The sequence below is a fragment of the Columba livia genome, chromosome 22 (genome assembly GCF_036013475.1).
Source record: "Columba livia isolate bColLiv1 breed racing homer chromosome 22, bColLiv1.pat.W.v2, whole genome shotgun sequence".
NCBI lineage: Eukaryota > Metazoa > Chordata > Aves > Columbiformes > Columbidae > Columba > Columba livia.
Window position 1 is genome coordinate 1,742,561 of NC_088623.1, and position 16,524 is coordinate 1,759,084.

The 16,524-nt window shown below is 47.3% G+C and overlaps 1 protein-coding gene across 2 annotated transcripts in view; it reads left to right on the forward strand.

The window, feature by feature from the left end:
* Nucleotides 1–16,524, forward strand: part of KDM5B (lysine demethylase 5B) — a 58,148-nt gene that overhangs the window by 15,714 nt on the left and 25,910 nt on the right. The window contains exons 3-11 of one of the 2 annotated variants that reach the window (XM_065038244.1): nt 1,440–1,562; nt 3,174–3,344; nt 4,240–4,374; nt 8,681–8,774; nt 9,457–9,557; nt 10,554–10,712; nt 11,300–11,419; nt 13,505–13,663; nt 14,072–14,253. In XM_065038244.1, the coding sequence (XP_064894316.1) occupies nt 1,440–1,562; nt 3,174–3,344; nt 4,240–4,374; nt 8,681–8,774; nt 9,457–9,557; nt 10,554–10,712; nt 11,300–11,419; nt 13,505–13,663; nt 14,072–14,253 (1,244 nt within the window). The remainder of the gene's footprint in view (nt 1–1,439; nt 1,563–3,173; nt 3,345–4,239; nt 4,375–8,680; nt 8,775–9,456; nt 9,558–10,553; nt 10,713–11,299; nt 11,420–13,504; nt 13,664–14,071; nt 14,254–16,524) is intronic. The other variant, XM_065038246.1, reaches the window with a different exon arrangement.

Sequence of the window (16,524 nt, forward strand, 5' to 3'; positions counted from 1 at the left end):
CACAGCATCCTCAAGGCTGAACTGAGGGAGTGCGGTCTGGACGATCGGGTAGTGAGGTGACTGTGAACTGGCTGAAGGGAAGAAGCCAGAGAGTCGTGGTCAATGGGCAGAGTCCAGTTGAGGCCTGTATCCAGTGCAGTGCCTCAGGGGGCAGTGCTGGGGCCGGTATTATTCAATATATTAATCAGTGATTTGGACGAGGGAATAGAGTGACTGTCAGCAAGTTTGCTGATGACACCAAGCTGGGAGGAGTGGTGACACTGGAAGCTGTGCTGCCATCAGAGACCTGGACAGGCTGGAGAGTTGGGCAGGGAAAAATGTGATGAAATATAACAAGGACAAATGTAGAGTCTTGGATCTGGGCAGGAAACACCCCAGGTTCCAGTATAAGTTGGGGAATGACCTATTAGAGAGCAGCGTAGGGGAAAGGGACCTGGGGGTCCTGGGGACAGCAGGGTGACCATGAGCCAGCACTGGGCCCTTGTGGCCAGGAAGCCAATGGTACCTGGGGTGGGTTAGAAGGGGGTGGTCAGTAGGTCAGAGAGGTTCTCCTGCCCCTCTGCTCTGCCCTGGGGAGACCACACCTGGAATCTTGTGTCCAGTTGTGGCCCCTCAGTTCCAGCAGGACAGGGAACTGCTGGAGAGAGTCCAGCGCAGCCACCAAGATGCTGGAGGGAGTGGAGCATCTCCCGTGTGAGGAAAGGCTGAGGGAGCTGGGGCTCTGGAGCTGGACAAGAGGAGACTGAGGGGGGACTCATTCATGGGGATCAATATGGAAAGGGGGAGTGTCAGGAGGATGGAGCCAGGCTCTTCTGGTGACAACCAGTGACAGGACAAGGGGCAATGGGTTCAAACTGGAACACAGGAGGTTCCACTTGAATATGAGAAGAAACTTGTTCCCGGTGAGGGTGGCAGAGCCTGGCCCAGGCTGCCCAGGGGGTTGTGGAGTCTCCTTCTGTGCAGACATTCCAACCCGCCTGGACACCTTCCTGTGTAACCTCATCTGGGTGTTCCTGCTCCATGGGGGGATTGCACTGGATGAGCTTTCCAGGGCCCTTCAACCCCTGACACTCTGGGATTCTGTGAAAACCATTGGTTTCTTTATGGTTTATGTGTAATAAAACCATAATAAACAATGACATTTATTAACGTAATAAATCCAAGCAGTGCTGCTAGTTCAGGTAGTTTTCAGCCATAATAACTCATTGCTTGTCTCTTCTCATAATGTACTGTTCTAAATGCAGCAAAAGTCAACAAAAAATTACTTGAGGAAGGGCTGGATTATTTTTCTGCATCCAATGTGAGGGGAAAATGCAAAATTACACTTGAGAGAGAATAACCAGGCAAGGAACCGGGGCTGCAGCACGATAACCGCTGGGGTACAACAGCTTCACCTGCAGTTATAAGCAGTTTTTGTTTGTTTCTTCTTTTTTTTTCAGGCTCAAACTCGTGTCAAGCTGAATTTTCTGGACCAGATTGCAAAGTTTTGGGAGCTTCAAGGATGCACACTGAAAATTCCCCACGTAGAGAGGAAGATCTTGGATTTATTTCAGCTTAACAGAGTAAGAATATTGCAAGGGAGAAACTCTTCCTAAAATGTTGTGTGATCTCAGTTTCTGGGATGGTATCGTGGTTGCTCAAAGGAGATTTTTGGAGTGTATCTGAGCTGGAAAAATTATAGTTTTGTTTATCTTAATATAGCTAATGTGACAAAATAATAGGAAACATGGGTGTTTTGATGTGAGTTAGAACATAAAATTAAATATCCAGCTCTTCTTTAAAGCTGAACTTGGATAGAAACTGGTCAAGAATAAACTTAGGCTTAGCTGAAGGAACCTTCTGAATAGTGATAGCAGTGAGGAACACATTTTTTCATTAGAAATATGGGAGGAAATATCCAATGACTTTAAACTTCCAGAGAAAAATGTAATGAAATATAACAAGGGAAAGTGCAGAGTCTTGAATGTGGGCAGGAACAACCCCAGGTTCCAGTATAAGTTGGGGAATGACCTATTAGAGAGCAGCATAGGGGAAAGGGACCTGGGGGTCCTGGGGACAGCAGGGTGACCATGAGCCAGCACTGGGCCCTTGTGGCCAGGAAGCCAATGGTACCTGGGGTGGGTTAGAAGGGGGTGGTCAGTAGGTCAGAGAGGTTCTCCTGCCCCTCTGCTCTGCCCTGGGGAGACCACACCTGGAATATTGTGTCCAGTTGTGGCCCCTCAGTTCCAGCAGGACAGGGAACTGCTGGAGAGAGTCCAGCGCAGCCACCAAGATGCTGAAGGGAGTGGAGCATCTCCCGTGTGAGGAAAGGCTGAGGGAGCTGGGGCTCTGGAGCTGGACAAGAGGAGACTGAGGGGGGACTCATTCCTGGGGATCAATATGGAAAGGGGGAGTGTCAGGAGGATGGAGCCAGGCTCTTCTCGGTGACAACCAGTGACAGGACAAGGGGCAATGGGTTCAAACTGGAACACAGGAGGTTCCACTTGAATATGAGAAGAAACTTGTTGTGGGTGAGGGTGGCAGAGCCTGGCCCAGGCTGCCCAGGGGGGTTGTGGAGTCTCCTTCTGTGCAGACATTCCAACCCGCCTGGACACCTTCCTGTGTAACCTCATCTGGGTGTTCCTGCTCCATGGGGGGATTGCACTGCATGAGCTTTCCAGGGCCCTTCAACCCCTGACACTCTGGGATTCTGAGAAGTTTCTGTATTCTGATAGGGGATGGAATTCACTGACTCCCAGGATCTGTTCTTTCTGTTTCTTTTCGTTAGGCTCAACATCAACCAAATAAAAACTATTTCATAGCACTTGTTCCAATGAGAACTGGTTGTACCGTGCTAGAAAGTGGGGTTGGAATACAAAATAGAGGCGTGACAAAGTGCAGCCAAATTCTCCCAAGTGGGCTGAATTACTGATCGGACGTTTAAAGGTGCCGACTTGTTTGTAAAGTAATTCCAAAAGTTTCTACTTCATGAACAGGTGTTATGGCACATGTTTCCGTTATTGCGATTAAACAATTTTTTTGGTTTTGTTGTTGTGTTTTTTATATTTTTAAATCAGTTTTTTTAACCTATATAGCATTTGTAGCACTGTCTTTTCTTTTAAACTAGTGGTACTTTCCTTGAATGCTGATAATTTTAGTGTTAAATATATGACCATTTTGTTTTCACTTTTTAGCTAGTTGCAGAAGAAGGAGGATTTGATGTCGTTTGCAAGGACAGAAAATGGACCAAAATAGCCACAAGAATGGGATTCGCTCCTGGAAAAGCCGTGGGTTCGCACATCCGTGCCCATTACGAGCGCATTCTGTACCCTTACAACTTATTCCAGTCCGGAGCGAGCCTCTTGGTAAGCTATATTGAACTTAATTGAAGTGCAATTAGTTTAGCAGCCAGCCTGTTAGTTTTGATGTATTGATGGAATGTTTCCAAAGTCCGCGTTTCGTGCTTTGTGGCACGTAGGTGACAAGATGCGAACTGTGGTGTCAATGGAAGCAATCTCTCAATCAGTCTCTAGAACTACCTGAAGGGCAGTTCTAGCCAGGTGGGATTGGTCTCTTCTCCCAGGCATCAGCAATAGGACAAGGGGCCATGGGCTTCAACTCTGCCAGGGGAAGTTTAGGCTGAGATTAGAAAGCAATTCTTTGCAGAGAGAGTGGTCAGGCATTGGAATGGCTGCCCAGGGAGGTGCTGGACTCACCCTCCCTGGAGGTTTTTAAACTGAGATTGGACATGGCACTTAGTGCCATGATCTAGTAAACGGACTGGAGTTGGACCAAGGGTTGGACTGGATGATCTCTGAGGGCTTTTCCAACCCAGTCCATTCTGTGATTCTGTGAATTCGGAAAGCCGTAGATAAGCTTTTAATCAAAAGGGAAGGTATTAGAATCATTCTTCAAGGTGACCTCTTACTGCCCGCTCTGAATGCTGCCTTTTTGTGTCTTCTGTCTGCGGTTTATTGAAGCATCACGATAACGGACGTTCAGACTCGCTGTAAAGATTCCTTTGTCGTTTTGTCAAATGCAACAGTACTTTATTCACAGATGGTTGTAGGTCCATCTCTGATATGACAATTGTGACTTGTTCATATAGGTCATGCTACTGTTGTCATCAATACTATGTTTATTAACTCAGCACAGTAATTATTAAAACCCTGTCTACTTCCTTCACACAAACCAGGAAATTGTTCTACACAAAGTTTGCATTAGAAGCAGAAATTAACCGATCGAATTGTGTGTCTCTAGTGTTTGCAGAAGCCAGATCTCACCAGTGACACAAAGGACAAGGAATACAAGCCCCATGATATTCCGCAGAGACAGTCGGTTCCGCCGTCTGAGACTTGTCCACCCGCCCGTCGAGCAAAACGCCTGCGAGCAGAGGTGAGAGAAACGTCTCGATAGGTAAATGCTGCGTGGGATCCTCGTGCCACGGCCGTTTGCCCGGCGACGCGGCACAACCGGGGCCAGTTAACGTCACGGGACAGATGTTGTTTCGATCAGATCCCTAAATGTATATGCTAAATGTATAAGCTGTTTAACTTTGTCATTGCTCAACATACCTAAATACTCGTAATGTGTAAATTATAAGTAGTATGGTGAGGGTTGTGTGGTAATTTAAAGTGTTGCTGTGGTTGGGAGTTCTTAAAGGCTTTTCTGCTGGAGCTGTTCCACTTACACAGTAGTTACGAGTGTGTATGCTGTAATAGTGTGTTTAGTATAATTACAAATAATATGGGGCTCATAGATTAAAATACAGGTGACAAATTATAGAAGTGAAGCTTGTTTTGCAGCTTTGATCTCTGCTGTTTTCCCAGAGGACAGGAGCTGTTCTTTAAGTGTCTTGGGAGGTTTCTGTAAATCTTCCATGAGTTCCAGCCAGATGTTACAGCACAGAAGTTGTTTGTTGAAACACAAGCATTGTTGTATTTCAGTTTTTGCTGAGTCCTATCAGTTCTCCATATGTTCAGCAGGTAACATAAGGAAAGAATTGCATAACTAAGTCAGTATGGTGTTGTACAGTCAAACAGGATTAATCTTACATGTGCTTAAGGAATAATATTTATTTGGATAAGCATAATTCCAGTGTAAGTTGGGGAACGACCTGTTGGAGAGCAGCGTAGGGGAAAGGGACCTGGGGGTCCTGGGGACAGCAGGGTGACCATGAGCCAGCACTGGGCCCTTGTGGCCAGGAAGCCAATGGTACCTGGGGTGGGTTAGAAGGGGGTGGTCAGTAGGTCAGAGAGGTTCTCCTGCCCCTCTGCTCTGACCTGGGGAGACCACACCTGGAATATTGTGTCCAGCTGTGGCCCCTCAGTTCCAGCAGGACAGGGAACTGCTGGAGAGAGTCCAGCGCAGCCACCAAGATGCTGAAGGGAGTGGAGCATCTCCCGTGTGAGGAAAGGCTGAGGGAGCTGGGGCTCTGGAGCTGGACAAGAGGACACTGAGGGGGGACTCATTCCTGGGGATCAATATGGAAAGGGGGAGTGTCAGGAGGATGGAGCCAGGCTCTTCTGGTGACAACCAGTGATAGGACAAGGGGCAATGGGTGCAAACTGGAACACAGAAAGTGCCACTTAAATTTGAGAAGGAACTTGTTCCCGGTGAGGGTGGCAGAGCCTGGCCCAGGCTGCCCAGGGGGTTGTGGAGTCTCCTTCTGTGCAGACATTCCAACCCGCCTGGACACCTTCCTGTGTAACCTCATCTGGGTGTTCCTGCTCCATGGGGGGATTGCACTGCATGAGCTTTCCAGGGCCCTTCCAATCACTGATATTCTAGGATTCTGTGTACTTATCTTACACCTCAAGCTCACACTTATCCCACATGCTGCATTTTTTGCTAGTAAGTATAATTTACTGCTCTTTCCTGCACTTCACTTGTTTTCAAGGTTTTTAGTAGATGCCTTTGAAAAGCAAGAAATGCCAAACCAGTAAACATGAGAATGAACTTGGCGTTTGCAATTTAAGACAAATCCTCATATATCTCGTTCAAACAAAAAGTCGAGACCCATTAACCAAACATTCCTGCTTTGCAACCCGGTCAGCACAAAAATCAACTGTGTGGAGCTTCAATGATGAATAAAATTGATTTAATCAACTTGCACTGAAATGAAACAGAAACACATTAACAGATCTTCACTTTTAGAAATCGTTGTCTTAAGCGCTACAGCTCCTCCCTAAGCGAGTCCATCCCTGTCGCTTCATTCAGCTTTAGCTCTATATGTTTCAATTCTATTCTTAATCAAGTCTTTTCTTGCCACAAAAATGAGGCGCATGACATCAGTGGTGCGCAGGGAAAGAGCTGACAGGGCAGTTCTGTGTTTTGGGTACGTGTGGGCTGTTGGCTTTCACAGAAATGACACGAACGTGAACTCTTTGTTAGTCAGTGTCACCTCACACCCTGTCAGACAGAATTTTAGTCTCTATTTGCCCCGCTGTTCAACCTGAAAGGACCCGTGAGAACCGGCATCCTTCAACCGCAGAGACTTCAAATGGCAACTTCCAGACTAGTGAGGTTTTCTCAGAATCATAAACTCACTTGTAACTGAGTATTTGAGTGGAAAAGCTTTAGAAAACCTTAATTGTAGCTTACCAACTAAGAACAATTAAAGGCAGGATTTGCTACAACTAAGCTGTACTACTTGGTAGTAATAAAGAGTAAGACTAGAACAATGGGAGTTAACAGGGAGTCTGAAATGAACTTAAATAGAAATCTAGATTATAAACAAAGAGAGGCAATCATGACCTTCCTAACCTGAGATGTCAGCGCTAATAAGACCCTCTCCTGGGAACCAGCCTCCCCTGCTCAAACAAAAGAAATAGTAAACTCAGGAGGGGACGTCAGTCTGGAAGGACCAAAATCACAGCAGAACAGTTCGCCAGCAAAAGAGACACATGGTGATCTCCTAAAATATGGCTCAGAATCCCAGAATGTCAGGGGTTGGAAGGGCCCTGGAAAGCTCATCCAGTGCAATCCCCCCATGGAGCAGGAACACCCAGATGAGGTTACACAGGAAGGTGTCCAGGCGGGTTGGAATGTCTGCACAGAAGGAGACTCCACAACCCCCTGGGCAGCCTGGGCCAGGCTCTGCCACCCTCACCACGAACAAGTTTCTTCTCTGATTTAAGTGGAACTTCCTGTGTTCCAGTTTGCACCCATTGCCCCTTGTCCTGTCACTGGTTGTCACCAGAAGAGCCTGGCTCCATCCTCCTGACACTCCCCCTTTCCATCTTGATCCCCATGAATGAGTCCCCCCTCAGTGTCCTCTTGTCCAGCTCCAGAGCCCCAGCTCCCTCAGCCTTTCCTCACACGGGAGATGCTCCACTCCCTTCAGCATCTTGGTGGCTGCGCTGGACTCTCTCCAGCAGTTCCCTGTCCTGCTGGAACTGAGGGGCCACAACTGGACACAATATTCCAGGTGTGGTCTCCCCAGGGCAGAGCAGAGGGGCAGGAGAACCTCTCTGACCTACTGACCACCCCCTTCTAACCCACCCCAGGTACCATTGGCTTCCTGGCCACAAGGGCCCAGTGCTGGCTCATGGTCACCCTGCTGTCCCCAGGACCCCCAGGTCCCTTTCCCCTACACTGCTCTCTAATAGGTCATTCCCCAACTTACACTGGAACCTGGGGTTGTTCCTGCCCAGATACAAGACTCTACACTTGCCCTTGTTGTATTTCATTAAATTTTCCCTGCCCAGCTCTCAGTTTCACTTTGCCCTTTCCTGCTGGTTAGTAAACACATAGGAGAAAATGTTAATAATTTTTAAGGAAAAGGGCAAGGACAGTCGCAGGATCGGTTTGAAATGCAAAGGATTTAGATGCTTGATATAGAAAAGGTAAATGTAAAAGACCAGAACGATGCTCTAGAAGGGAAAGTGAGATGAATCAGTGCAATAAAAGGCTCAAGACAAAACAAAAAGCACTACTCTTGTGAAGTTAAATAGAGGCTTAAGCACAGAATATGGACGTAACTCATGAAAGTTAAAGATGCAGAGAATGGGGCAGCTGCATTGCTTGAGGATCAGTGCAGACCCCTCCTGATTCAGTACTATTATACTGAATATAACAAGCAGCATTTTCTTGCATATCTTAAGCAACGGGACCTCTGCCTGTTCTTGTGGAGACGCTGGTTTGGACAACAACACCAGAAGTGAAGGAGCTTTGGGGTCAGGGACTGGACTGACTTGTAGCAAGACAGTGGTTGTGAGACCTCATTTCCTTAAGGAATTAGCCTGAAAAAGCACAGTGTTGGAGAAATCTGGCTTTATGCCGCGGGCTTTGCGAATCGTTCTCCCCCAGTCCCAAAACTTCAGGGAAGAAATACAAGAATTAAATAGGAAGATATGATTCCATGTGGAAAGCTCCGCAACGCACGGAGTTCCCCGCTGAGCAGGCCGAAGTGTGTTCACAAAATCCATGACACCCGAAGTTCCTCGCTCCTTTGCTTCTTATTAGTTGCACTGAAATCAAACTGAACCCGAGGTATCGTTCTGGGCACAGGCTTTTCGTGGGATTGCCTTTCACGTTGTTCTGTCTTATTTCTCACGGAATTGTTGTTCTATTTTGTAATAATTGAATGCAGTGTGTCAGCAATTCAGACTGTCATTTACTTTAAGTATAAAGTGTAAAAGCAGAGTGTTTAAGGCCATTAACTGATTGTTTTTAATTATTATTTTTATTTCTTTTTAAGGCAACCAATATTAAAACTGAATCTGATGCTCCAGAAGCCCGAACTCATAACCTGAGGCGCAGGATGGGCTGCGCACCCCCAAAGTGTGAAAACGGTGAGAGAAACAAAACGTTAATGCAACTTCTCTTACTTTGGTCTTACAATGAATTTGTAGAGAGTTGAATTCAGCAGTTGGACCAATTCAAAATGCTTTTAAAAGAAATACTTCTGTTAACTCGAAGGGGATGGGGTGTAGCTGGGCTTGCATCAGTGGGGCATCGCTCTGGAGTTGATGAGGCCTGGGAGGCCTCCCATACCCTGGGGTGAAATGGGTGTGCTCAGCTCGCTCTCTGAAATGCCTGCACAGCAATGCGTGCAGCACGGGGAATAAGCAGGAGGAGTTAGAAACCTGTGTTAGGGCAGGAGATGATGACCTGGTGGCAATTCCAGAGACATGGTGGGACAGCACACATGGCTGGAATGTGGGCATGGATGGCCGTGTCCTTTTCAGGAAAGACAGGCCAGCCAGGCGTGGTGGTGGAGTTGCTCTTTATGTGAGAGAGCAACTGCAATGTATTGTAGAGTGCACTATCAGCAGGTTTGCTGGTGACACCAAGCTGGGAGGAGTGGTGACACTGGAAGCTGTGCTGCCATCAGAGACCTGGACAGGCTGGAGAGCTGGGCAGGGAAAAGCTTAATCAAATATAACAAGGGAAAGCGTAGAGTACTAGTAAATACTAAGTCAAGCTAAGCATTGTAACACTTGGAAATACCTTCATCTTTTTTTTGTGCTACAGCAGAAAAGGAAATGCAAAGCGCAGTGAAACCTCCTGAGAAGAGAGAACACGAGCCAGAGAAAGACAAATCCAAAGTTCGATCTAAAAAACCCACCAACGCTGTGAGTATCCCCGCCCTGCCGCTGGTTCGTGTCCATTGCAGGTGCTCCTGGGTTTCTCTTGGGTATGGCGGGAAATCTCATGTCATTTATGTCACACTAAGGACTCTTTTGTATTCTTAATGCGACCCTGTGGTTCGAGCAAAGCCGTATGTGTGCCTGCTGGAATAGACATAAAGCTTCCTACCGTTAGAACACTGAAAACAGCAGGATAGTTAAGTTTTGATGTCCATAACTACAGTAACTTGTCTGTCTCTAAGGTGCAGTCTCAAAATAATCACTTTGAAAGAGTCCGAATAGAAGCAGTTCTGCTGTGATCTCTCTTTAACCTCAAGGGAGCTTAACACGAGTTTACCAGGAGCCTTGGCTCCGGCTCCCCAGCAGACCGGCCCCTCCATCTGCGATTTCAGCACTAACACGGCAGCTTCATTGTTCAAATGCTTCTCAAAACACAACCCTGTTGAGCTGGAAGTGGTGCTATTTTGTCTGGCTTTTGAGAAGCTGATACCGAGATTCTTTCTGCACACGCTACCACGTGGGTCCTTCCAAAAACCAAAGTTGTTCTTTCTTTAATCCCCACCTGTAGCTATTATAGATACCTGAGAATGACGTGTGCAAGTCCAAGAAGCCTGACACCCAACCAGAAAAAGGGTTTGTGAGCCATCAGGTGTATATTATGCTATACTATACCTGCCGAATCCATGGCGTGGCCGATTTAGACTGTCCTGGCCGCTGAGTGTCATTTGGAAAAATAACATGGCAGGGCTTGCAGCTCTGGTGGTCCTTCCTTAAATTACATAGAGGGGGTATTTAAACTTTAGTGTAAGTATTTTGCGTTTGCTTGTCTCATTGCCCTTTCAGAGAGGAAATCAATATAAGCTCTGGCAAACGTCCCAGAGTTACCAAACGGCTCCTTCACTGGGAGTTCCCTTCAGTGCTCCAGTTCCCACTCTGGCAATTGTGTGTTACAGGTGGATTTGTACGGGGGGTGTGTTACAGGTGGATTTGTACGTGTGTCTCCTGTGCGGCAGCGGGAACGACGAGGACCGGCTGCTGCTGTGCGACGGCTGCGATGACAGTTACCACACCTTCTGTTTAATTCCACCCCTCCACGATGTCCCCAAAGGGGACTGGAGGTGTCCCCAGTGTTTGGCTCAGGTAATTCGACAAGCCATAACATTTAGGCTGAAGGTTATTTTTGGTCTTTGTTTTGGTTTTTTAACTCGATCCTAAGGATTGAAACTATTGTTATTACTTAAGGTTGTGCAAACAAGGCGATAGAGGGTAAAGCTAAAAGAAAGGCTCAGCGTGCTTTCAATGACAAAGCTATCACTTAACGTTTTGAGGCGAAAAATCGGTCTGCCTTAGCATTGTTAAAACTTGAAAGAATACATTCAATTTTAATTGGCACCTTTCCTCTGTATTTAAAATTGGAGTCTCACTGGGTGCGTCAGTGTGGAGGTCTATGCATGGGGGTTTTTTTGCTTAGCTCAACTATAGGAAGGAGAAATTAGGTATATTATTTCATCAATGCTTATGCAGATTCACCAAATCAGTGTGTTTTTATTGATAAATTAAGCAGGGTAATTTCTTCTTCTGTGTGACTTGGGGCAGTCGTTCCATTTCAGTTGTTTGTCCTGCCTTCCTCCCCTGTCCAGTGCTGTAATTCGAGCCCATTTGTGTCACACCTGAGCACAGATTGTCTTATTAATTCATGATAGAAATAATAACCTTTTCCATTGCAGGAGTGCAATAAGCCTCAAGAAGCGTTTGGTTTTGAGCAGGCAGCAAGAGACTACACGCTTCGCACGTTCGGAGAAATGGCAGATGCGTTCAAGTCGGACTATTTTAACATGCCAGTACACGTATGTTCATGTATTTATCCTGATGCCATCATGGAGATTTCATTTATTGTGCTTAATTAAAATAGGTAACTTTGGAGGGGGATGGGAGAGTTGTGGTTTTGAATGGGATGAAATCCCAAATTAGAGGTTCTCATGTGAGTCCTTGTTCTTGCTGGTGTCGTGGTTTCTTGTTCCACCGGCTTCCTGGGGCTTTTTCACTGCTTTGCGGGGGGCTGTCCTGGGGATCCCGTACCGCTGAGGCCCCAGAGGAAGGCAGGACAATGGAGGAGTTTGCCTCGGTTGATGAGGACTGGGTTAGGGAGCAGTCAGGCAATCTGGACATCCATCAATCCATGGGTCTGGATGGGATGCACCCGTGGGTGCTGAGGGAGCTGGCTGAGGTCATTGCTGGACCACATTCCATCATCTTTGCCAAGTCTTGGGAAATGGGAGAGGTGCCTGAGGACTGGAGGAAAGCAAATGTCACTCCGGTCTTCAAAAAGGGCAAGAAGGAGGACCCGGGTAACTATAGACCGGTCAGCCTCACCTCCATCCCTGGGGAACTGATGGAACGACTTCTCCTTGGTGCCATCTCAAGGCATATCAGGGATAAGAGGGTCATTATGGGCAGTCAACATGGCTTCACCAAGGGGGAGTCGTGCTTGACCAACCTCATTGACTTTTATGAGGACACAACAAGATGGATGGATGATGGCAGAGCGGTGGACGTGATCTACCTTGACTTGAGTAAGGCATTGACACAGTCTCCCACAGCATCCTCACAGCTGAACTGAGGGAGTGCGGTCTGGACGATCGGGTAGTGAGGTGACTGTGAACTGGCTGAAGGGAAGAAGCCAGAGAGTCGTGGTCAATGGGCAGAGTCCAGTTGAGGCCTGTATCCAGTGCAGTGCCTCAGGGGGCAGTGCTGGGGCCGGTATTATTCAATATATTCCTCAATGATTTGGACGAGGGAATAGAGTGACTGTCAGCAAGTTTGCTGATGACACCAAGCTGGGAGGAGTGGTGACACTGGAAGCTGTGCTGCCATCAGAGACCTGGACAGGCTGGAGAGCTGGGCAGGGAAAAATGTAATGAAATATAACAAGGGCAGGTGCAGAGTCTTGAATCTGGGCAGGAACAACCCCAGGTTCCAGTGTAAGTTGGGGAATGATCCATTAGAGAGCAGTGTAGGGGAAAGGGACCTGGGGGTCCTGGGGCCAGCAGGGTGACCATGAGCCAGCACTGGGCCCTTGTGGCCAGGAAGCCAATGGTACCTGGGGTGGGTTAGAAGGGGGTGGTCAGTAGGTCAGAGAGGTTCTCCTGCCCCTCTGCTCTGCCCTGGGGAGACCACACCTGGAATATTGTGTCCAGTTGTGGCCCCTCAGTTCCAGCAGGACAGGGAACTGCTGGAGAGAGTCCAGCGCAGCCACCAAGATGCTGAAGGGAGTGGAGCATCTCCCGTGTGAGGAAAGGCTGAGGGAGCTGGGGCTCTGGAGCTGGACAAGAGGAGACTGAGGGGGGACTCATTCATGGTTACAGATATATAAAGGGAGAGTGTCAGGAGGATGGAGCCAGGCTCTTCTCAGTGACAACCAGTGACAGGACAAGGGGCAATGGGTTCAAACTGGAACACAGGAGGTTCCACTTAAATTTGAGAAGAAACTTGTTCCTGGTGAGGGTGGCAGAGCCTGGCCCAGGCTGCCCAGGGGGTTGTGGAGTCTCCTTCTCTGCAGACATTCCAACCCGCCTGGACACCTTCCTGTGTAACCTCATCTGGGTGTTCCTGCTCCATGGGGGGATTGCACTGGATGAGCTTTCCAGGGCCCTTCCAACCCCTGACACTCTGGGATTCTGTGAGGATGTGTCTGTAAGGAAGGGAATACTCTCTATCTATGACCGATTCCCAAGCAAACAAAGCAGCAGTCTGGCCTGGGCAGAACTCCATTTCTGCTCTATTTTTTTTTTTTTTGTCCTCTTGCTGAAATTATTTTGAAATGGGGAATGTTTCACGCTAATGGAGGTTCCTCCCTGAGATCGCTTTTGTGCACATGCTTTTTATATACATCTTCCTGAATAGGTACTCCTTGTTTTTCTTCTCTTATCTAGATGGTTCCCACCGAGCTGGTTGAAAAAGAGTTTTGGAGACTCGTTAGTACCATTGAAGAGGATGTGACAGTGGAATATGGAGCTGATATTGCTTCAAAGGAGTTCGGCAGTGGCTTCCCCGTTAGGGGTGGGAAATTCAAAGTTAGACCAGAAGAAGAGGTAGGTCTTTATTAGTTCACCGTGAATGTTTGGATTGCAGTTCTTGATGAAATGAGTCTCTTCAGTTCAAAACCAAGTAATGGAACTGGGTTGCAAAGATTCTGCGTTGTGTATCTGACACTGTATTTGAAGGGAATGACAACAGAATTTTGGATAAATAACACTTGCTGTGATCAGACGTTAAAAGCCACAGGTTTATCCTGGGAGTTGTGTATTAGCTTCCAGACTGAAAAGGAAACAAACAAGTCTAATTTTAGCAAAGCAGCTCAGATAAGGTTTGTGAAAAGAGCAAAAACAATGGAGGTTTTGTTCTTTGATTCATTCACCTGTTTCTTCTTCAATTGGGAAAGACGCTTTTCTTCTGTCTTCATGTTGTGTAAAGCTGGGGCTGTTCTGTTCCATTTTCAGGAATACCTTGATAGCGGCTGGAATTTAAACAACATGCCCGTGATGGAGCAGTCGGTTCTTGCTCACATCACCGCAGACATATGTGGAATGAAGTTACCCTGGCTCTACGTGGGAATGTGCTTTTCTTCATTCTGTTGGCACATAGAAGACCACTGGAGCTATTCAATTAACTACCTGCACTGGTGAGTTTGAGGAATAAACTCAGCCTGACCAGCAGCCCCCTGTATATACCACTCCTCCCCTTTTTAATTAGTGGATTAAAACCAAATTAGTGGAGCTCAGGCCAGGAAAAGCCTTGCGATCCTATCAGCAGGGTTAAATTTGACACAGTGTGATTCCTGCACTCATTTGCTTTTGGAGAAAGGGTTGTATTTTGGAAAGAGACATCCATTCCCAGTTGTGAAAAATCCATGAGAGGTGCAGCACATACTCCATCAAATGTTTTATTATGCTCAATGTAAAACTAAAACCATGCAGGTTGTTTTAAAAATCGTCTGCCTTCAACTAACAATCTTGGAATCCTGCATAATTTTGTGTCTGTTAGATAGATCATTCTATCATAAATCCTCTCATCAAGCGAATGCTTGTCAGCTGTAATCAGGACAGATCTTTGCAATCTCTTTGATATTCTAAATAGATTGAACCTCTTAAACTTCTCGCCTTACAACAGCTTTTCTAGAGTTTGAATAATTCTTGTCGGTTTTCCTGAAACCTGTCAAGGTCTTTCCCTTTCATTGTTCACATAGTAGAGTAAAACCACACAGTAGAACGGTAAAACCTCATCCCAGTTGCTCTTCTCTAGGTGTTTTTGGTTGATTATTCAATTGCTGCTCCTTGAAGTAGCTGCTGCTGAGTTAATTCACTTGCTTTCTTAGTACTTGACGTTACTAAAACAACTGGGACTGTGAACTGGCTGAAGGGAAGAAGCCAGAGAGTCGTGGTCAACGGGCAGAGTCCAGTTGAGGCCTGTACCCAGTGCAGTGCCTCAGGGGCAGTGCTGGGGCCGGGATTATTCAATATATTCATCAGTGATTTGGACGAGGGAATAGAGTGACTGTCAGCAAGTTTGCTGATGACACCAAGCTGGGAGGAGTGGTGACACTGGAAGCTGTGCTGCCATCAGAGACCTGGACAGGCTGGAGAGCTGGGCGGGGAGAAATGTAATGAAATAGAACAAGGGCAAGTGTAGAGTCTTGTATCTGGGCAGGAACAACCCCAGGTTCCAGTATAAGTTGGGGAATGACCTATTAGAGAGCAGCGTAGGGGAAAGGGACCTGGGGGTCCTGGGGACAGCAGGGTGACCATGAGCCAGCACTGGGCCCTTGTGGCCAGGAAGCCAATGGTACCTGGGGTGGGTTAGAAGGGGGTGGTCAGTAGGTCAGAGAGGTTCTCCTGCCCCTCTGCTCTGCCCTGGGGAGACCACACCTGGAATATTGTGTCCAGTTGTGGCCCCTCAGTTCCAGCAGGACAGGGAACTGCTGCAGAGAGTCCAGCGCAGCCACCAAGATGCTGAAGGGAGTGGAGCATCTCCCGTGTGAGGAAAGGCTGAGGGAGCTGGGGCTCTGGAGCTGGACAAGAGGAGACTGAGGGGGGACTCATTCCTGGGGATCAAGATGGAAAGGGGGAGTGTCAGGAGGATGGAGCCAGGCTCTTGTGGTGACAACCAGTGACAGGACAAGGGGCAATGGGTTCAAACTGGAACACAGGAGGTTCCACTTAAATGTGAGAAGCAACTTGTTCCTGGTGAGGGTGGCAGAGCCTGGCCCAGGCTGCCCAGGGGGTTGTGGAGTCTCCTTCTGTGCAGACATTCCAACCCGCCTGGACACCTTCCTGTGTAACCTCATCTGGGTGTTCCTGCTCCATGGGGGGATTGCACTGGATGAGCTTTCCAGGGCCCTTCAACCCCTGACACTCTGGGATTCTGTGAACTGTTTGAGTGAGGTTAAGTAGATTAGTGGTGGAGGTTACATAGTAAAAATTATCTTCCTTATCATTTGTTGCCTTTTTTGGTGTTTGTGTGGGTCTTCAGTCAGGCTGAAAACTAAGGGAAGGAGAGGAGGTTTCTTGTTCCCAGTAGACGTTTCATTCCTTCAAGGAGAGCTCCCCTCGCTAGATTTGTGATATGTATGTGCTACATTATTTGTGCCGAAAGACGTTGGTGTTTGCAGTCAAGGCCAGAAGGTGCATAAGTGCATACGTTGTGTGCACACATGCACATACATTCACAGACACATGTGAAAGTCTCCCTACCCGCTTTTAATTTATTCCTCCTCTGGTGTGAATGCCATTTATTTCTTTTCATTTGCAGAAACTCTTCTGTATTTCCCTCCAACTTTGAGGTTTCTCTGGGTTGTTTTAGCCTACTCAAGAGAAATGTGTAGTTGGGTTTAACACTGTTCATGGCCTGAATAGTCAATGTTAATGACCTGGTGCTGAGGAGACAACGCTCCAAA